Raw genomic sequence first — 21,390 nt, forward strand, 5'->3', positions numbered from 1 at the left:
ATCATATCTGGATGACACAGATATGTAGTTATATGACAATGGTGTAATGCAAATAATAATGCAAAACACACATAATTGATTGATGGGCGCTTATTTTAATGGAATTCAGGTCTAAAAAGCAAAAGTCTTTGGTAAAAGGTATTGCTGGTATTACTAGCAGCAATAAGTGTGGGGATGGGGGCACAGCATTAGGGGGTGCCTGTGCACCCTTAACACTCAATGTGCGCACGCCTAAGTATATATAAATGTGTTGACAAATTTGGGGATTCACCACTTCTTGGGACATCACAGAGGTACAGTAAATCAGATATTCCTTTTTTCTTACCTGTCCGGACCTCTATAACACCTTGGTATCAGTGGGAAATATTTTTTGCCTCCTGGTCAAAGCCCTCTGTTTTTTTTTTTTTTTGTGATTTGTTCTATTTTAATGATTTTTAAAGAAAGATTTATAGATCCCTTGAACCAATACTGTTTGTGGACATATTATAAGTAGAATAATATAATTAGAATAATATCAAACATGTTGGTTTGATACAAGTTTTTCCTTTATATTTGCGGAACCTGGTATATATATATAATTGACTAGGTAATAACATAGGAATAAAAGTATGTTGACACAGATGCAGCCCATGCAAACCAGCTAGCACTCTAGGCCAGGAACAGGCACCGTGCATTCCAACTACTATTCTAGCATGCCCTTCCATGATTTCAACATGCCATATCAGCAAATCTATAAAAGCACATTGTTAAATGAGTGGTTGCATGTCAGGACAATATTGCCCTTCACAACTACTGTAGTAGGCATGTAAAGCCTAAGGACATTCACTTTACATATTGTACCTAGTATAGATCAGGTGCAATTTTATTGTAATTTTTAGCATTGCTGCCTCACAGAACTGAGGCCATGGGTTTAATTCCCACCATGCCCTAACTCTAACTGTGTGGCGTTTGTATATTCTCCATGTGCTTGTGTGGATTTCCTCCAGGTACTCCGGTTTGCTCCTAACAAACCAAAAATATACTGGTTGATTCATTGGATCCCAACAAGATTAACCCTGGAAGCAGTGGCGTAACAATGGAGGGTGCAGGGGGTGCAGTTGCTATGGGGCCCGGCGGCTGGGGGGGCCCGAGCCCAAGCTAGCAATCCCCTGCACCCTTTACTTTTTTTCAATAATGCCGCAGGCAAATGGCAATGGCATCAGTAACGATCAGTAACTCTACCATCAGTAACAGCGCAGCACCGGTCCAGCCTCAGTCTCTCCTCCCCCTCTCCCTCCTGGGGCTTAACGTTATGCTCTAGTGACGGACGGTCCGTCACCAGCCCTGTAAAAGTACCTGAATGACCTGTGCGCAGCTGTGGTGAGGAGACCCGGCGCAAGTGCAGCTTCCGGCACTTCTCATGTGTGCTGTGGACACAGTGCGGAGACCCAGCGTGGAGGTGAGGAGACCCGGCGCGCAGCTTCATGGCACTTATGTGCGGTGTCTAGACACCGCAGTGCAGAGACCCAAAAGGGAAGGAGAAGTAGCGTCATGAGGGAGGGGGGACACCTTAGGTTTACAGCGGCACCTTAACGGAAGGGAGCCATCTGTACTGGTAGAGTTCTCCCTCTCCCTCCCTCTAACTTTAGCCCTGTCTCTCCCCATTAACCTCTCTCTCTTGCTTGCCCTGTCTCTCACTGACACACTCTCTCCCCATCTCTTGCTGACACTCTCTACCTTGCTCCCCTTTTTCTCTCTCCCTGATAATATCACTCCTACTCGCTCCCTCTCTCTCTCTCTTGCTCCCTCTCTTCTCTCTTTCCCTCTCCCTCTCTCCCTCTTTTTCCATGTAGCTTCCACCCCCTTTCTCTCCCCCCTTAGTCTATTACTCTTTCACTCTTTCTTCTACCCCCCATCCAAAAAATGGGCATTGTAGTGACAATGGGGAGGGGGGGGGGCCCTGCCAAAATGTTGCTATGGGGCCCTCATCGTTCTAGTTACGCCTCTGCCTGGAAGGAATGTGTGTATGTGTACATTACATGTAGTAGGAAATATAGAGAGGGGCAGGGACTGCTGTGAATAGCCAAATAAATAAATGTCTGTAAAGCGCTGCGGAATATGTATGTGCAATGAATAACTGGTAATAAATAATAATAAATAATTAATATTGATCTCTGTTTAAGTGACTATTTGATATTTCTATTGTAACACAGCCCTTGATATAACCCCGTATAAATAATGTATAATGTACTTTTCTATATTAATTCTGATTGTTACAATACTATTGGCATTTGTTATTAAATTAAATGGATTTATGTCACAATTATGATTGCCACAGAAAACAAGAGCAATCAAAACACAAAACAGAACCCGTAACTGACTAAGCAGCAGATGTGTGGGGGCAGGATAATATAAAGGAAGAACATCTACCTTGTAATTTACTGACATATGTTACATAAAACATGGACAAAAAAAGATTTGTTTTTCTTAAACGCATACAATATTAATCAAGTGCTTTAGAATGGATGAACAGCCAATGATATATGTCACCCTCACAGGCGCAGCTACCGAGATTTTTAAACGTAATATTGTAACGGCAATTCATTATAAAACATTAATGGTGTGCAAACATCATAGAGGCAAAATAATGAATTACTTTGTTTTACTTTAGGAAAGGGAAGATGAGGACTAATTTAATTTTATAGACTTAACATAGTAAAAAGGCAGGGTATTTTTCCAATCCTTAAATATGCAGCATAATATATTAGACTGTGTCTTAAAATATGTATTGTTCATGCTGGGAACAATTCTCAGCCTTGGTGCTTCTCTCCTCCAGTCATGGTGAAATGTGTGATGGCATATCATTTCTAGTATTGCATTAAAAGTTCGAAAACAGCAAGAATATTATAGAAGATTATTATTAAATCCAAAATGAAAACCATGTGCACAATGTATGAAAATAACTAATCTGTTTTACTCCTCTATAGTTTGAGAACCGATGCATTAGATGAATAATTATCAATCAGTTACGGGCTGGTAACTACTTATAAACAAATAAGTATTTACCAGCCCGTCAAAATGACGGGACAACATAATAGTAATGTTAGCTCCAGCGGCTGTGCACCTTAAAGGAACAGCATTGAATTGCTCTGTAAGACACCATCCGGTGGACGCCAATGCGCAAAATACTTGAATTAACCCCACAGAGCAACAATAATTTATTACAGATGGAGCAGGTCTCATCTTGGCAGGGGATGGCGCTGGCGTCGCCAGCCGCCATGCCCCGCCAGCGCCATGGCGATGGCGAGAAGGGGACGTGCGCGCACGAGAGGCGCGTGCGTCCCCTTCCGACGGCGCTTCCATCCATTCCCCCGAGTCCACGCCGGCTTGCCGGCGGTAACCCGGGGTCCCCGCCGCCTGCCCGCACCCCCCCTAACCACCCCTAACCCTGTCCGTCTTCCTGAGGCGGAGACGGACAGGGTTTCCGTCGCATTGGCGACGGAGACTGAGACGCGCGTGCACGTGAGACGCATGCGCGTCTCAGTATATTCGCTGGCGAGGCTGCTGGCGGTTCGCCAGCGGGGACGTTCTGGCGATCCGCCAGCCAGGATGGGAAGTGCCCAATCTGTATATAGCATTGGTGGCTGATTATGCTTCTATTTTACAACAGCCAGACAAACTTTCCTCTCCTGCAACTACTATTGTTATTCTACTAATAAATGTTACATGTGTTCAAAATACCTCTTAGATTATAAAATCACATGGGCAGGGTCCTCTTTAAATTCTGTGCTATGTTATTGTATGCAATTTGTGTGTATGTCATGAATCTTATTAGGTGTTAAACAAGTCTAGGTTGACCCCAAAAGGTGGACATGACACTGGAAAAAGGTTGACACACACAATGTTCAACACAGAGGTTGGATGCGTTTTTGTTTTGTGCTAATGTCTACACCTAAGCACATGGACCCCCTATTAGTGTGCCGTGTCCCCACGCATGGTTAGCTTCACTCGCCGTACTTTAGGCCAAGTACTTTGCTCTTCTACCACTGTGCTTGGCATACTTTACCATTCCCCATCCAACTTGTATGCTAAAGTATGGAAAAAAAGTTAAAAAAATTAAGAACAAAATCCCCCTAAAAGCTCCTGTAGATCTTTCCATGTGTTGACCATTGCCATGTTATCCTTTTCCTTTTGTTGACCATATGTATGTCACCATATGATGTTGACTTAATGACTGTCCACCTAGACATTGGGGTCTATTCTATGCCGTGGGCGAGCAGTGACAGCAAGCAGGGCTTCCTGCTCGCTGTCACCACTCGTCCTGTCAGTATTCAACTCACCCCCCTCATATGCCAATTCCCCCTCACTCTGTTTTTTAAGCAAGGGGGAATTGGCGGCTAAATACAGTGGGTTCGCTGCATTAGCCGCGGGTCTCGCTCCTTCCTGTGATGGCAAGGATTCCCCCAGAACTTTGATTAGGGTGAGCGGCCGGCGAGGGGGTTAAACAGTGAGGATCGCTGTTTTTCTGCAATCCTCGCTCTTTAACCCCCTCGCTGGCCGCGGCGAGCGGCATTGAATACTACCCATTGTCTATCAGTCACCTGTATACCAATCTCCACTTAGTAAGGAGCTGAGTATTATGACATTACATTATAAATTTAAGATATTAATAATTGTTAAATACACAGTATGTTACATCCATTAAAAATACTTACGTACTTAAACTTTTTTATTTATATTTATTTTTTGTGACAGCTAGTTACTTATTAGCAGGCAATAGTTATTTTGGGCTCCATTATATCTTACACAGTAAAAGCCTAAAATAAATGAGTTTGTCCCATGTTGCTGCTAGTTTACATGAAACAGCCTTAGGTCACTGTCAGACCGGTGGTTTAGAACTCTGTGGTTTAGAACTCTGTCCCCTTCACTTTAATATTATGCAGACTGTTTCCCCACTTAGGTAACCTGATCAGTAAATTGCAATGCTCTAGAGCACCTGTCAGCATTGTGCTTATCCCAGAAAACCTATGTGAAATATTTAATCCTCCCCATTGCACTTGTGTTGGTGGAGGCATGTAAATTGCTCATTAGTTACACCTGAGGCCAATAAGTATATAAAATGGCCATTTTAATGACACATAAACAGACATAAATCTTAGTTGCAGACAATTGTATCGATTTTATTAGTTCTCAGTGGAAGAAATTCACCAATCATGTTGGGAGATCTAATTAAGCTGAAGTGTAAGATTTGGATATACTTCATTTAATTTTTATGTGGCAAGGAGTTCACTCCATCATTACTGTATGTTGTTTAAATCAACAGTTTATTCCTCAAAAAAATGACCCAAGATCCTTAAATGATCAATTTCCTTAATCAAAGATTTAACAAAGAAGATCATTAATTTTTCAACTGAAAAGTGTACTTTATAATATAAACTATACTGCACAATTTGCTTACTATCAAAACATACTGCCTGAAAAAATTGCCTCATTTCTTCTAATACTCTTACATAAAAATTATATATGATTAGGTAGAAGCTCACATTTCTATATTGCTTATGTTTTCTGTCAACTGTATAAGCTGCCATGGCAACCATGCTTGATGAAGGACTTCATTACCAACAAGCTAATTCACTGAAGTAGACTACAATATTCTCTTCAATTCTTTATATCACGTTATCAAACTAGATCCCCAGGACCTCACACAGTTCATGTTTTTCCTGTATATTTATAAAATGTGACAAATGATTATACACAGTGCTCCTTCCAGGTGATCTGGAACATGTCCTTAGGACCAAGCTTGAGAACCTCTGCATTATAATAACTATATATTATAGTGTAAGGATGATTTTTATGAGTGACATATCTATGATGCCATTGCCTGAGCAATAGGTGTTGTAATTGGTTGTTTCATTTCAGAATTGTACAGTAAAACATCTGCTAGCCAATCACAATGCATCACCATCGAGCACTTGAAAATGTAACAGTTGGTCAACTGGGCACCTGGCGCATGACCAGAAACATGTCCCCTTATCTAGAAACTGTTACAGTTATATGCAGCAACCCACTAAGCCGAATTACTACAGGGTATCGACTCCTAAGGGGGTGAAAAGTGGTAACGTGTCCTGCCCAGCAATCATTTGCCGAGTTGAAATTGGACACATCAGCTAGCTTTTAATAATTAAGCATATACAGCTTGTTTTTAAAGAATAATTCCACCTTTTTATTTATTTTTTAAATTGTCAACCCCTACTGTTACCACTTACATAATTGTGGGGAACTTCTTAATCTTCTCTACTTTTACTGTACATGACTAAATGGGTTCTGTCATTTGCCGAAATTCAACGAACAATGAAAAAATAGTTATCTTGCTAGGACAAATACTTCAGAGACCTGTAATTTAATCTTCTTTATTTGGACATTAAGTATAAATTGTTTTTTTTCCCCCTCTGAATACAGACTGGAATGACATTGACATATGACCCTACAGCAGCTATGCAGAATGGGTAAGTTCAATTTGTTTGGCTTTCAATAATGTATTATATTACTATTAGACAAATTTAGTTTTTTAAATCATTTTTGGAATCATAATGAGGTTTATATTCTATGGATGCATTAAATATATGTGACAGTTTAACAGTTATATGGTAGCATGACTTTTTAATAGTGATAAAATGCGGTTTATTTTCTTCTTTTTGGTGCTTAGCTCTCCATTATTTAATTATGTAAAAAATAGTTCACGTGTTTAAATTTACATGATGTTAACATTTTAAAATAGACATTAGGAGCAAAATGTAATGGGTGTGAGAATCAGAAAGTGAGACATTATGGTAGAGGTTTCTCGTTTTTTTAAAGCGGCAATCAATTACTGTGCATGGCAAAATCAATCTGTTTTTCCAGTGTAAATGATTGATGCTTTAAAAAAAAATAGGAAAGCTCTTCAAAAACCTTTCATCCCTGATTCTGACACCCTATTACATTTGGCCCTAGATTTCAAACTTAAGCAAAAAAATAAATTAAGTTGTGAGTGAAAACTTTGTGAAGTCCTAACTCTTTTGTATTTTATGGTAAGATTAACTTAGTGACTTGGGAAATTTACTAAGATGGGAGTTCTATTTCACATGACATGTTGCTATGGGCGACCAATCAGAATATACTTCATAATTATTTAGCACTTTCTAGAAGATAATAGATAGTATCTGATTGGTTGCAGTGGACAACATCCCGTGTGAAATAGAACTCCCATCTTAGTATATTTCCCCCTTTTAGGGGGGTATTCAATGGCTTTCGTGCTCCCACAGCCATCTCCCGACAGGGGAGATGGCTGCGGGGCCCTATTCAATGCTGTCTTCCCTGACAGCATCGAACAGGGGTTCTCGGCAGAACGAGCCCGACTTCAGAAGCTGTCGGGCTCGTTCTGCCGAGAAAAGCCGGAAATAGATGAGCTCCAGGCTGGAGCTTGACTATTTCCGGCCTCAGCTCGCCGCCACGCCCCCTTTTTGCCGCTACTGTACGGGTGTGTACGGGTCTGGATTTAAATCTGTATGTTTCATATACTTTTATGTCCCTGTGTGAAAGATGACACATCGCTGTGTGCTAAACGATCTTGCTGAGTGTTCTGAGCAATCTAGCATCGCTCAGAACGCTCAGCAAATCACTATGTGTGTAGGCACCTTAAGTTGCTTGACTAAAGAAATCTATGGGGTCAATTCAATTAGAGGTGATGTCTGCAATTTATTGTTCTCCTACAATATGCTTCACATTCTGTAGCCCCTAACTTGTACAATTTAATAAGCACCCTTTTGGAATCAGCTATTTTAAGAGTACCATTGCCAACATTTCAATGCCATTGCAATGGTTGGCATATTGGTGACATTGCCTTTAATGTACCAATAATTTAATTGGCTGTTGCACAATATCAATGCAGGAATTGTTGTAACTGCTTGTCTATCTATCCTTGTTTCCCTCAATACAGTACATCCAAACAATAGAAGGAAAAACCTTTTGCACCTATGCAAACTATAATAGCACTTGTTCAGCTTATCAGAAAATAAGGTCTTTTTTCCTTTACTATGAGTTTTAAACAGATTAAATCAGGCACAGAATTATAAAAAAAGTGAGGGACAAAACACTAGGAAAAGACAATGGGCCTTATTCTGGTCTGTGCGGCCGGAGCCGAATATGCGGCCAGGATCGTGCGTCCTGAACCCCGCCTTCCGTACGGATCGCTCACTCCGTCCGAATGCGGTAAGCCGCTGACCGCACGGAGCACGAGTGGATTTCTCATGTATACACCTCCTCCATCTCTGGGAACCTCCCCCTTCATTCGATGGTCGCAGACCATCGAATGCAGGACCGAGTGGTCATTTCTCCGTGCAAAAGCAGGGATCTGGGCGGGCAGCTGACATCCGGCAATGTCATATGTCCGCCCCCTACTCGTGCGTCACGGCCGCATTACCATACATACGCCCAGCGTTTTCATGGGAACGCCCATGAAACGCGGGGCGTATGCATATGTTAATGAGACCAAACAGCCCTTCACACCCCTGTTCGTAGTGTAAACTATTAATGCGGAATTTGGACGTATGTCCCTTTCGCACATGCGCAGATATGCCTCTGCACATGCGCAAACACAAAACATCGGAGGAACGAACGTACGCGGACATATCCACACCAACCAGAATAAGGGCCAATGTACCTAACAAAACACCTTCATTATGACTCATGAAACACAACAATACCCCTTTCAGACAGAATAGTCTGAAAATCCTGGCAAATACACAGCATTTCAAATGCTGGGTCATTTGGTAGAGAGCAGCCTGATCCCCCTTCACACAGAAGAACAAATTACCGTGTTGAAAATTTGTTTCCGGTAATTTGCGGAATAACACGGGTATTTCTTCTGTGTGAAAGGATCAACAAGGGTCATAAATCCTGTGTCCTCAACCCTGGTCACAGACACGGGATATACGACCCAGGTGTGCCCTTTCACACAGAAAAAGGACCCGTGTTATTCACAAAATTACAGAGTAGAACTGCTTCACCCGGTAATTTCGTTTTCTGTCTGAAAGGGGTATAACTGCTCTGTCTTTCACAAGAATGGTATTTATTAGAGAACATTGAGATAAAACTTTAAATAAACAAAAATAATGGAATGCAATTACAATAGGCCAAGATGTAATGCAATGCAAGCATAACATGCAAGATGCAGAAACATGAACAAACTGCTGTATGCAAACAACATGAAATCGCATACAGTAAGCAAAGGGTTGGCTGTAGTGTGAAATAATACCGCTGGCAGTCATGATGGCAGATTTAATGGTCAGAGGTTTTTTTGCCATTGGATTGTAAACTGAGGATAAGCACATGCATTGTCTAGCTGGGATCATTCAGAAAGTAAGAAAATGATTGCTCCTAGTTTTCTCTTACTAAGAATACACTGGGAACCTAGCTGAGGTGGGCTGTGAGGTACACCATTGAACTACAGCACTTCTATACTGACCACTAGATGGAAAATGTATCATTAATAAAAAAAAAAAAAACAGTACTAGGAAATATACAGTGGAGAAATAGAGTAGACACATACTATGGTGTGATGCACTTCTAACCTAAAAGGGCAGCTTCAAACATGTGTTCCATAAACTTGCATGACTTTATAAGGTTCAATAATAAAAAGGGGTTAAAAAAAAGCATATCTGGGTCCATATTATTTTTTAGTTTGTCCAATAGTCACTTTATCCAAACCATCTCGTCAAGGAAGAGGAGGTTGTCAAAATCACAGCCATTCTCCGACAGGACCCACTTAGAAATGAACTGGTCTGAAATAGACAAATAATGGCAAAAATATAAAAGAAAGTAGCGGTTACCTAAAATATGTTTATCTTTGGAATAAATAGATATTTTGCTTTATCATTTTTCCATTTTTAGTCTTTCATTGTTTTATTAAATATATGCAAAATCTTTTATGTTACATTTTCTATTCAATGAAAACTGATAATAACTGTCTCTTCTTGAGTGTACCCAAACTGTTGATGGATCAGCTTTCGTTATGTAGAATAATCAACAATCGGTACTTGTGTAGTTTCACGGCGCCAGCATGGCGCCGCGCATCTGAGTCCCCTTGCGGGGCTCGCTTCACTCGCCCACACTGCGGGCTCGGTGGCTCGCTACGCTCGCCACGCTATTTAAAATCAACTCCATGCCAACATGGATAGTGGAGGTATGAACTATCCATGTTGGCATGGAGTTAAGTTACTTTTTTGGACATATTTCGTGTCGAGTGTAGAACCCAGAAGTAGCACGGCGCCATGCTGGCGCTGTGAAACTACACAAGTACCCAACAATATTTTCATTTTGAATGCTTTATACAAGCAGAGAATATACTTTTACATAATTATTTAAGTTTTAAATTGATTGGCTAGAATTTGAATACTAAGTATAAGTTATTTATATAAAGTATGGCTCCATTTTATAATTATATAAACTTTATATAGCAGTTTAATTTGCTTCTTTTATTTACATTTTTTTTAAACAATTTGGGGGGTATTCAATCTTCGGGTCACGGCAGACGAGCTTGCTCACCCGCCGTGACCCAGTCCTGTTCTCGGTCAGCTCGACCGAGAACATGCAGGCGGGATTCAATGTCCCGCCTGCAGCGGGACGAGAAGGGGGCGTGGCCGCGAGTTGCGGCCGGGAAGTGACGAGATGCAGCCGGCAGCTCGTCACTTCCCGGCTGTTCTCGGCAGAACGAGCCCGACAGCTAGAGATGTCGGGCTCGTTCTGCCAGGAAACCCTGTTCAAAGCTGTCGGGGAAGACAGCATTGAATAGGGCCCGTCGAGCATCTCCCCCACGGGAGATGCTCGACGGCGATTGAATATCCCCCTAAGACTGTCTCAAGCATTGTCAGAATTGTGTGTAAGATGTCAGTGGGGGAAATGTACTATTAATTACTATTATTATGTACTATAATTTAATTTACAGTAGATGGGAGTTCTGTTTCACATAGGATGTATGGGCAACTAATCAGAATCTACTTCTTATTTATTTAGCACCGTCTAGGAGATAATAGATAGTATCTGATTGGTTGCCTATATTAACATCCCATGTGATATAGATCTCCCATCATAGTAAATTTCCCCCAGTCAATGTTAGATCAAAATTACAATCAATCTATCAGGACACAATATCCTCAATAGCAGCAGGGGCTTCTCTTCATTCATCATCTGTGATCTTGCAATTTTCTAAGATCATTGCAGACACTGAGACACTGAGACACTGAGATGCACATTGGGCCTTATTCAGATCTGAGCTCAGTACAAATTTGTTTGCAAAATGGGCAAAACCATGTGCACTGCCGGTGGAGCAGATGTAACCTCTGCAAAGAGAGTTAAATTTGGTTGGGGTGTGCTGAAACTGAAATCTAAATTGCAGTGTAAAAATAATGCAGCCAGTATTTACCCTGCACAGAAACAAAATAACTCACACAAATCTAACTCTCTTTAAATGTTACATTTGCCCCACCTGCACTGCACATGGTTTTGTCCATCTAAGAAGGAATTTGCCAGAAGGAGTGAACCAAAATAACCCCCTATAACTTCTTCAGATCTGCAGTGCACATGGTTTTGCCCATTTTCCAAACAAATTTGTACTGAGCTCAGATCTGAATAAGGCCCGTAGTGGTAATTTGGTATATTAGCAGTTTCTGTCAACTTCATTGGACCATGAAGTAATTGACAGGCAGTATGTGGCTACAAGCTATTGCATATAGCTGTTATAACTCGTGGATTAAATTAACTGTTAAATTAATTGGCTGTGAGTAAAGCTCAGCTCCTGTGAACAGAAATGGGTTGGACCCCTGCCATGTTGTCAGTTGTGTCACACTAGGTCACAATCTGTGTGTCGTTTCCATGTATCCTGGCCTGATTAATTGCTACTATAAAATATGTTTGTCATAATTTTAGAGGGGTGCAAAATAATATTTTATTACAAAAGACTTTTACGCTATAAAACCCCTTATACTGTAATTCCTGAATTTCATATAGCAATTTAATGTGCACAGCATTTGCACTAATATCATTCAGTATCCAAATAATCAATAGGTTGTCCCCATATGTTCGATATGCATTAGATCAACAGGTACAAAATACTGACATAGTCAATAACTTGACATGTACAGTATGAGATCGGCGGTGCTTAAGGTTAATACGCTCAAATGGGTGGCATGACAATGGTCAGAAGTTAGAACCCAGATGGTCAAAAAAGTTTTTGTTGCTACTTTTTTATTATTTACCATCCACTTGGAATATGATTGGGAATACAGTGGTCCCATATAGTGGAGGAAGGTACCTTTTCCGAAGCATGGAGATTGAAGTGTGGCATGCAAGGGAACCCAGGTAAACTAATTGGGGTCATATGTGGTTTAACAAAAACATTGACACCATAATAAAAACAAAACCTTGTGTCTGCAATTTGTATGTCAACATTTTGACCTTGTCCACATTTTGTACCCGTTAACCTCTTGTACCATCTGTCTTTTACATGGCAATCTATTTACCCTGTTGAGTTTTTCAACCTGTCAACCTATTGCCGACCATGTGGGGTCAACCTATTTACTGACAAATCAATGAACCACACCCTGCCATACTGCATTTAGCAATGCGTAATGATCCAGTGTACAATCAGCTATAGATTTGTTACAAAGAAACATAATTTTCAAGTAGTCATTGCAAAATAGTTCTGCATGAGGCTAAGTTCATTTACAGATAGAAATCAGCAATGGAGCTTTACATTGCATGTCACTGATAAATGCCGAAAAAGACATGGAGGGTATCCATTTAGCTTCAATAAAAATACATTTTCTCATAAAATCCGTGATCACACAGGTACTGTACAGGGAGGTTTGGATCCAGGTGGTGGCATCAACTGTAGTCCTATAATTAGTGAACAGTCTGCACTTGCAGTTTTTTAAATCTGGTGGCAGTGTACTGCCAGTTGTTGTAGGTAATATTGTCCAATGGTTTGAGGGAATCAAACCGCAGCATACAGGATGGCACAGTAAGTTCATCTGACCACATTATTGCTGGTGGCATCATGGAAAGGATATTAAGATACAGTAAGTCTTTCAGACCTATTCTAAAATAATTCTACCCAAAACCTAAAATTTAGTATTGGGTAAGTTGATTTAAATAAATGTCCCTGTCTTCAGTAAGTAGTAGAAGCACCTGTGCTTCTTGTTGGACAGTTGGACAGTAGTGGTGCTGAAGGCAAATATTAAGTTCATTAGGGAGGGGTAGTTACAACTCTACGGAGAGTTTGAAAATGATGCCACTAAGAATGAACGAAGAACGCATAGCTGGAGCTATAGCTCCTCCAGGAGGACAATCTTATTTTTCTGGCAGCCATACTAAAGCTATCTGTATATGGGCAAACATATAAACTTCACTAGAATATTTCCAATACTAAAGGTATATTAATTGAAGTGTTGAATAATTTACTTGGTTGTTTTCTGTTTCCAGATTTTATTCTCCGCCCTACAATATTGCAACAAACAGAATGATTCCACAGACATCCATTACACCTTTTATTGCTGCTTCCCCTGTATCTACATACCAGGTATGTTAACATGATCTTGACAAACATTAATAGAAAAAAAGTCTTGTCCAAATAGTATACCTACAATAACACATACCGTAGCAACCATTTCCAATAGACTGTTGGTCAGGGCGAGAGGGACAAACACTTTTTGGGAGCCTCATCGCCCCTTCTGGGAGGGAAGGCGAGGATAATTTAGGAAAGTGTGTAAGCTGTGCCTGTGCCTCTTTATATACCATTTAACTTGTGTTATATCCTTCCACAGGTTGCTTAAAAAGTTAAAAAGGTTTAATCACTGTAGGTTCTATTTTCTTCCCTTTTGCTATGCATTGTTATGTATACAGAAATTTTACTTCGGAGAATTAGATTTCATTAATAACCAACTTTCATACGTCTTATGTGCATAGTCTCATTTCATACTTGTGTATATATTTTTTATCTCTGGATTTGTGCTTCACTGAAAATTGCTTTAAAAAAGTGGGCGGCAAAATATTCGCCATGTTTACATTTTGACTGTGGAACAGTGCACATTTGCCCTTTTGTGCAAAATTTGGTTTCCTCATCTAATGCAACCACGCCACAGATAAGGGTGACCCAACCCACTTCACCCCTGTTCTCTTCATTCCCCGATATGCGAATTTACAACTAGAGCATACTGTATACTGACATTCCATGTATAAATGAACTGTTCTGCACAGAAACTTATTTTGCACTAAAGTTTACCGCAATTCCTCTCAGTTGCCATTGTGCAGTAAGAGCTTATCAATAGTCATATATCATAGCGCCACCTAGTGGCAAAATTGGACCGTTTGCAATAAAGTTTAAATGTTTGTCAATTTGTTATAATCTACGAATATAAATCGACAAAGTATTTACAGTATTAGCTACACAATATGTCATGCATTGCCACAGCACTTTACTCATGTCAGATAGTGTGACCTAGTGAGTTTGTTCTATGTCACCTTTTGTATTTTCCGTTTAAAGAAAATATGTTTTGGTAATAAAATAAATAGTAGGATTTAGTGAACTCGTCACTATATAATGCGTTTTATTTAATATTTCTAATGGTATAAAGTAGCCTACACTATATTCCAAGATTAATGTTGGAAGGTAATACATTCATTTAAAGATAGCAATGTAATTACAGAATTAAATAGTATACTTGGAAAAATGATTCAAGACTATTTGCAGCCAGAGCTGTGCTTAGAGCTTGAAATAGGTTTCTAGATAACTTTCACTTGCTTGTTATCAAGGTATTAATCACATACTTACATGAGCTGCACTCTTGCCCTGATACTAGTCTTTTGTCACCTTAGGTGCAGAGTACATCATGGATGCCTCACCCACCATATGTAATGCAACCAACGGTAGGTATCAGCTTATCGCAGATGTCTTTTAATTACATTACATTTATGTGCTAATGATTAATGGGGCTGTCTGTATGTATTTCTAAATGTAATTTCAATTACCACATTTCCATATGGTTGCATAAATTATTATATTTTAATCCATAATGTTATGATTAAATGCTACCTTCAGTTCTGGAATCCCTCATGGTTATAGGCAGGTACCGCGACCGAGAGATCCTTATTTCTTCAAATGACTCTCATTTGCATAGTAATATAGCTTACTCTGTGATAGAGTACATGTATATTAGCATTATGTAAAGGGAAAAGATCTAGAATGAAAATGATTAAAAATTATTCAGTACAGACGTATGTTGTTAATACCTGTCAACAATATTTAAATTAATATGATTTATAAATACATTTAAAAGCAAGTTGCTATTCGCATGTCAGTCATCATAGTTCATATTTAGTAAAGGCCCCCATAAATACCCAGCTACGCTACTTGATGTTTTGATGGCACTACTGATCTGTCAATGGGATTCGCCGATCACCCATTATTAATGATAGTCAATCCTTGGAGAAATCAGGGAAATTAAACAAGTTAATAATCCAAGATTTGCCCATCTAGACAATTTTCAGGCGAGATTTGGGAATCAGGATTTTTAAAATGTGAATTACAAACTACTATTAACTTACATAAGTCTTTTAACCCTTAGAGTGCCAAGTGAATTAGTCAAAATAGGTATGAAAATTGCCAAGCAAACATTTTTTGTTCATTGTAATGACCTGTAATGTTTACATTATATAGAAGATATAATCTTTTTTACCCAACATTTTTTATTTGAATATTTATAACAAACGTGAGTGACGTTGGCATATTTAGCAGATATTTTGAACATCTCTCACAGAGTTGTTGTCACTTCGTTAAACCTTCGTAGATGCTGTAATTTGTAGATTTGAGATTTTTTCTATACACAACGCCACTCCCCTTGCCTAAGGCTACAGTACATCTTGTCCTCTTTACTATCCTACAAAAGTAACCTTGGCATAATTCTTGCAAACCTTACATTTTTTTATGCTTCCTACTACTGGTTGTACCTTACTGTGCACACAAGGGGCCTTATTTTGGTTCATTCTTTCTGACAAAATCCTTCTTAGATGGGCAAAACCATGTGCACTGCAGGTGGGGCAGATGTAACATGTATAGAGAGAATTAGATTTGGGTGGGGTTTTACTTCAAAGTGAGATCTATATTGCAGTGTAAAAATAAAGCAGTCAGTATTTTCCCTGCACAGAAACAAAATTACTCACCCAAATCTAATTCTCTCTGCACATGTTACATCTGCCCCCCTGCAGTGCACATGGTTTTGTCCATCTAAGAAGGATTTTGTCAGAAAGAATGAACCAAAATAAGGCCCAAAGTTATTGTTATTTTTAACACATCAATTTGTGTCTCCTAAAATTAAGCACATGACTGTGCTAAATAGGTTAGTCTCTTCTTTAAATTAATTCTTGTATTACCTACTTCACTTTTATGTAGGTATTAAATCATTACTGTTTTTTTTTTTTTGCCTGGCGAAAAAAAACAATGATTCAATGATCATTATTTAATCACAGGTATGTCTTCGAACCAAAAATGGTCGAAAATTGCCGGATACAATAGCCCGCTGGATTGACTACCCCCTTTTAATAGTCAATATACTCTGAAAAAATCGGAATGACAATAATTGAGGTTTTATGGTAAACAAAATAAAGGCCCACTGTTGTGACTTTTCCAGTTTATATTGGAAAAATGTAACCGCACATGATGGGAGAAGGGTGTGTCATTATTATTAAGCTAATTAAAGAACATGTTTGAATAATGATATTATTGTTGTTACTGTAGCTTATATGTAGCACTGTATGTATATTGTATAGAAACTTGTAAATTTCACAGGTGGAGTTTTTCAATGAGTGCTTAAAGGATTTATAATTAAAGTAACTATAAGTTTTGGTTGAAAGGACCCTGTTTAATGATTGTTCATTACATTTCATATTACCAATTAACTGCTTCTGTGCATCACATTTTAATCGTTTCACTCAATTTCATTTTAGACATCTTTTATGCACAACTTTGTTAATTCATTTTGATACAAGAGAACATATATAAAAAATTAGCTAATTAATGCCTTGCTGCTTGTTATTATGATATTGATTAGCACTGCAGTTTATCACTAGTTTAGGAAAAAAGTAAAATTTAAATTTGTTGGAACAAATGTTCAGTGCTTATTTAATTTGTCAATAGCTTGTACTTTTACTTTTGTTAAACTTAATAGTTAGCAAAAACATATTTTTCATGGCACCTCTGCACTCATATGTTTAATGAGATAATAGGAGCCTGTTGACTAGTTCTTACAACTATTGGTCCTGATGCATCTCCATTAGCTCATGTTTTCAGGATTTCTGTCTGTCGAAACTGGAACAGACCCAGCAACGTCAACCTTAATACAGTAAGTCGCTTTTGCATAGCTAAAGAATTCTTGAAAACATGAGCTGTTGGGATTAGGTCACATGAGGACAGGATTTGGAAAATTTGGGAATAGACCTATAACTCTGGGAGTCTGAGGTCATCTGCCGATTTTAATATAAATCACCTATATGTAACACAATGCAATTTAACGCAATGTCCTCTAGATCCATGTTACATTATAGAAAATTGTTTTGAATCACACAGAATTTATGTCAGACCCTGAGTATTAATAATATGTTTATTTAAATATAGCAAAATGACTCCTCAATGAGCTGATTGTAAAAAACAACAACAAATAATAATATTAATAATAAGAACCACATAGAAAAAGTCAAATACTAACTGATTTTTATACCCCCTCCCCCCATCAATTTCACATAGATTCACGGGAGAATATGAACAGCTTTATGGAAACTGTAATGTCCACCAATATCTGCTATCCATCCTTGAAGAAAAATTACCCTAAATGTAGCACCAGGCAAAAACAGATACTGTACATAGAAGATGCAAATCTTAGGAACTTTGTATTTTTCCAATAGTCACCAATAGTTAATGATGTGCAGTATACTAAAAAGTTTCTAAGAATGTCAACTGTCCAGCTAGCCTATGGCATTTATTGCTCAATCTGTACATTTTTTAGTACAGTAGATGTCTTTTCAATAGATAATTTTGTTTTACTTTACTGTTTGGATTGTGCTTTTGTAAATATATTGTATTCTGATAAATTAAGTCTTTTAAAAAATAAATTGTACAATATTTTTTACAACTATGCTTGAACTGAGGCTGTAGAGAATGTGGATGGGGTGCATCAAGCCTTAAAATGCATCCAAGCCTCTAAATATTTTATTTTTGTAGGATTGGTCGGCTACCACATATCCACTAAGCTCAAGAATGCGATAAGGGCAATGTCATCTTTAGATTGCATTGCTTCATAGAATGCTATGGGCTTGCCTTCACAATTTCTTACTGATAGTGATCCGTATGTATTCTTCCCAGTACACCCTGTGTTATGCATGTCACAAGCAGGGACATCTTTAGAGAGGAGGAGGCCCATGTGCAGCCTCCTTGGAAGAGGCCCCTCCTCTCTGCTGGGATTGGCGCCATGAGAAGTAGGATCTGAGCACTCTAGTACTCAGACCCTACTGTGCATGCGCAAACCTCTGCTCCCCTGTGGAGTCTGAGCACTAGAACATTCCACTGCGCATGCGCAGGTCACCACAAAATGGGCGACAAACCATTTCTCCAGAGGGTAAATATTTGCGAAATGGGTGCAGTGTGTGCACCCATTATAGATACGCCACTGGTCACAAGGCATGCCCAGATAGGAGTCTGGGTCATAAACCCAGAAGTTCTATACTTGCAAAGGACAGCTCTTACCACAAGTGCTGTGATTTAGGATTTTTAAAACGCTATCATAGAATTTTACATAGAATTTGACGGCAGATAAGAACCATTTGGCTCATCTAGTCTGCCCCTTTTTTTACCCTTCAGGTAAAATAATCATGCTTGCATAGAGTGGAGGAATGCATCTCATGCAAAATGCCATGCTTAATGCATCCCGCCAAGAATCTGCTAGTACTAGAGTATGTTAGAGAGACCTGAGTTCTGGCTTGAAATATATTTTGAGATGTGGCTCGGATTGGATGAAACTCTACTTTCCCATGCATTCCCCTTCTCTTGTGTTAGCAATCAATTTCTATAGTAGTCTAATAGATTATAGTTTTCTGACTTTAACTGTAGTGCTCCAGTGGCAGTGTCAACAAGCTCTGAATGTCGGGTCAGAATGCTAGGATGACAATCAACAAACACATAGGTTGACATGATTAAAATAACTACACGTTCTCAAATATTTTTATCGCACATGCTTAAACTGCCTTACATGTTCCAAAATGTTGTTATTGCTAATGTCCCTAATAATTAAAAAAAAATGCGTTATTTTTTAATTCCGCAACCCAAAAATATCTTAAATTTGTTCAAATATCTTCAAAAAATAACCTTTTTGTTCCCCCTTGGTCTGTGGTATTTGTCATATTAAATTAACTTTTCAAATAAAACATAGTATGATGTGAGTAAATTCTCCATGTAAACAGGATAATTATGTCTCCACATTATAACTGAGCATTTAAATTATTTCAGCAGCCTTTGTTACATTGATTATATTTGCTGTGGATGTTGAGTATGAATATTACTGTATCCTCCTGGTAGTGGGTGGCCTGTAATGTTCCACTTAAATAAGCTACACTCTTTGCCTCCTCTTACATTTTTTACTGTAGTTAGTAAATGGCTGTGTCAAGCGTCTTCCTGCTGTTAAATAGATGAATGCTAACTCCATGGGTTTGATTAATGGAGAAGGTAATGATATGCAAATTTTCAACAATATTGCAGTGTGCCTACATGCATTTTAATTAGTCCTTAAAAAAATTGTAGTAGCTCTGTAAATACTGGAATAAAGCAGCATAGATATATCAAAAATATGGCTGATGATAAAATGAAATGTTGTTAAGGAAGCACACTGTCATTAAAACTTTTCTTGTGCTTTATTTAAACATATCAGCCCTTATTAAACACTGTGGTTATTCTAGTTGACTCGCTAGTTATTGCAGTTGACTTGCAAAGCTGAGAAATTCCTCTAACCACCACCTGCATGGAAGCCCGCCCCCACTCGCACACTGTGTGGGGACAAAATCATTCGATGGTCGCCGGCCATAAAATGATTTTGAACCTATATGGAGTCTTAGATCTGCGGGCTCCCTGTATGGAAAGAGGGTGGGCAGCTGATGTCAGCTGCCCACCCTCCACACCCACCCAAATCATCGCTGAATTTCCATGGGCACAGCCCCTTGCCGCCACCCCCCGTCCACACTTCTAGGTGCGAATGAGCCAATGAATAAGCAAGTCGTCGTGCCCCCTCAACCAAGCGGCTGGCGCCACCACTAGGCAGCTTTAGGCATTTGCCTAGGGCGCTTTCCACTGGAGGGCGGCACTTGGGAGCCCCCCCTCATGGAGCCAGTTGAGAGGTAGTGCCGCAGCGGCGTCTGCACCATCCCCACCCCCCTTGGAGCCAGGTGGGCACAGCGGCGCATGCACCATCCCCACACCCTGCTCCTCGTGGAGCCCCTCAGCAATGGCTGCCGCATCCCCTCCCCTTTTCCTTCCTCCACCGCAACTCTCCTCCTCTGTCCCCCCCTGTCGTGGACTCGCATCACACACCCCCCCCCCCCGAGCAGGTGAGCAGCGGGTGGGTGGCGGAGTGCTCCCACCCCCCTGCCTGGGGCGCAGCCATACCTGGCACCGGCCCTGGCTCTTGTCAGCTCAGCCAAAAAGTCTTGAACAACAAAAGCTTTACAGTCTCCCTTATGATGGTATACTGTTTTGTTGACGCAGTCCAGAGTGCCACTTTATGCAATTAAGCATTTAAAGATCACTACCTGCGGGCGTTTATCAGAAGATTTATGGATGGAACCAATGTGGTGAATGCAATCAATAACCAGATCTTACATTTGTTGGAGATTCCCAAAATGGATAGAAGCGTGACTTTGGCAAAGGTGTGGAGAGCGAATATGATTCTGATGAGATCTGTTCTAAATGTCATCCAGCTTTTTCCAAAGTTGTTAATTTTCCTTTTCAAGCCTAATCACAGCGAACTGAGCAAAAGCTGAGCATTATTTATTTATTTACAGTTTCTTCGGTAGAGCAGCAGATTCTGTTGCGCTTTACAATTGTAGACAGTGATAAAACAAACTGTGTAACAACAGACAGACTTGCAGGTAAGAGGGCCCTTCTGCAAGCTTACAATCTATAGGGAAAGATATCATGGGAAAGTCGGCCTATATTATTCTCTGTTTCACAGACTCTGGGCCTGATTCAGGTTCATTAGTTTTTTCCCGAATTCAGCATGTTTTGGGGACTGTGCATGCACGATAATGTGCATGTGCAGCCCCCCTGTGCGAATGCCTTTGGTG

General features: G+C 39.7%; 1 protein-coding gene across 7 annotated transcripts in view; it reads left to right on the top strand.

Annotated features, from left to right (window-relative positions):
• The window catches only part of RBMS3 (RNA binding motif single stranded interacting protein 3), a 545,406-nt gene that overhangs the window by 501,523 nt on the left and 22,493 nt on the right, over positions 1–21,390 (top strand). For all 7 annotated transcript variants that reach the window (XM_083188643.1, XM_083188638.1, XM_083188637.1 and 4 more), the window contains exons 8-10: positions 6,439–6,485; positions 13,495–13,591; positions 14,887–14,937. In XM_083188643.1, the coding sequence (XP_083044769.1) occupies positions 6,439–6,485; positions 13,495–13,591; positions 14,887–14,937 (195 nt within the window). The remainder of the gene's footprint in view (positions 1–6,438; positions 6,486–13,494; positions 13,592–14,886; positions 14,938–21,390) is intronic.

The sequence above is a fragment of the Crinia signifera genome, chromosome 5, assembly GCF_055691185.1.
Source record: "Crinia signifera chromosome 5, ASM5569118v1, whole genome shotgun sequence".
Taxonomy (NCBI): Eukaryota; Metazoa; Chordata; class Amphibia; order Anura; family Myobatrachidae; genus Crinia; species Crinia signifera.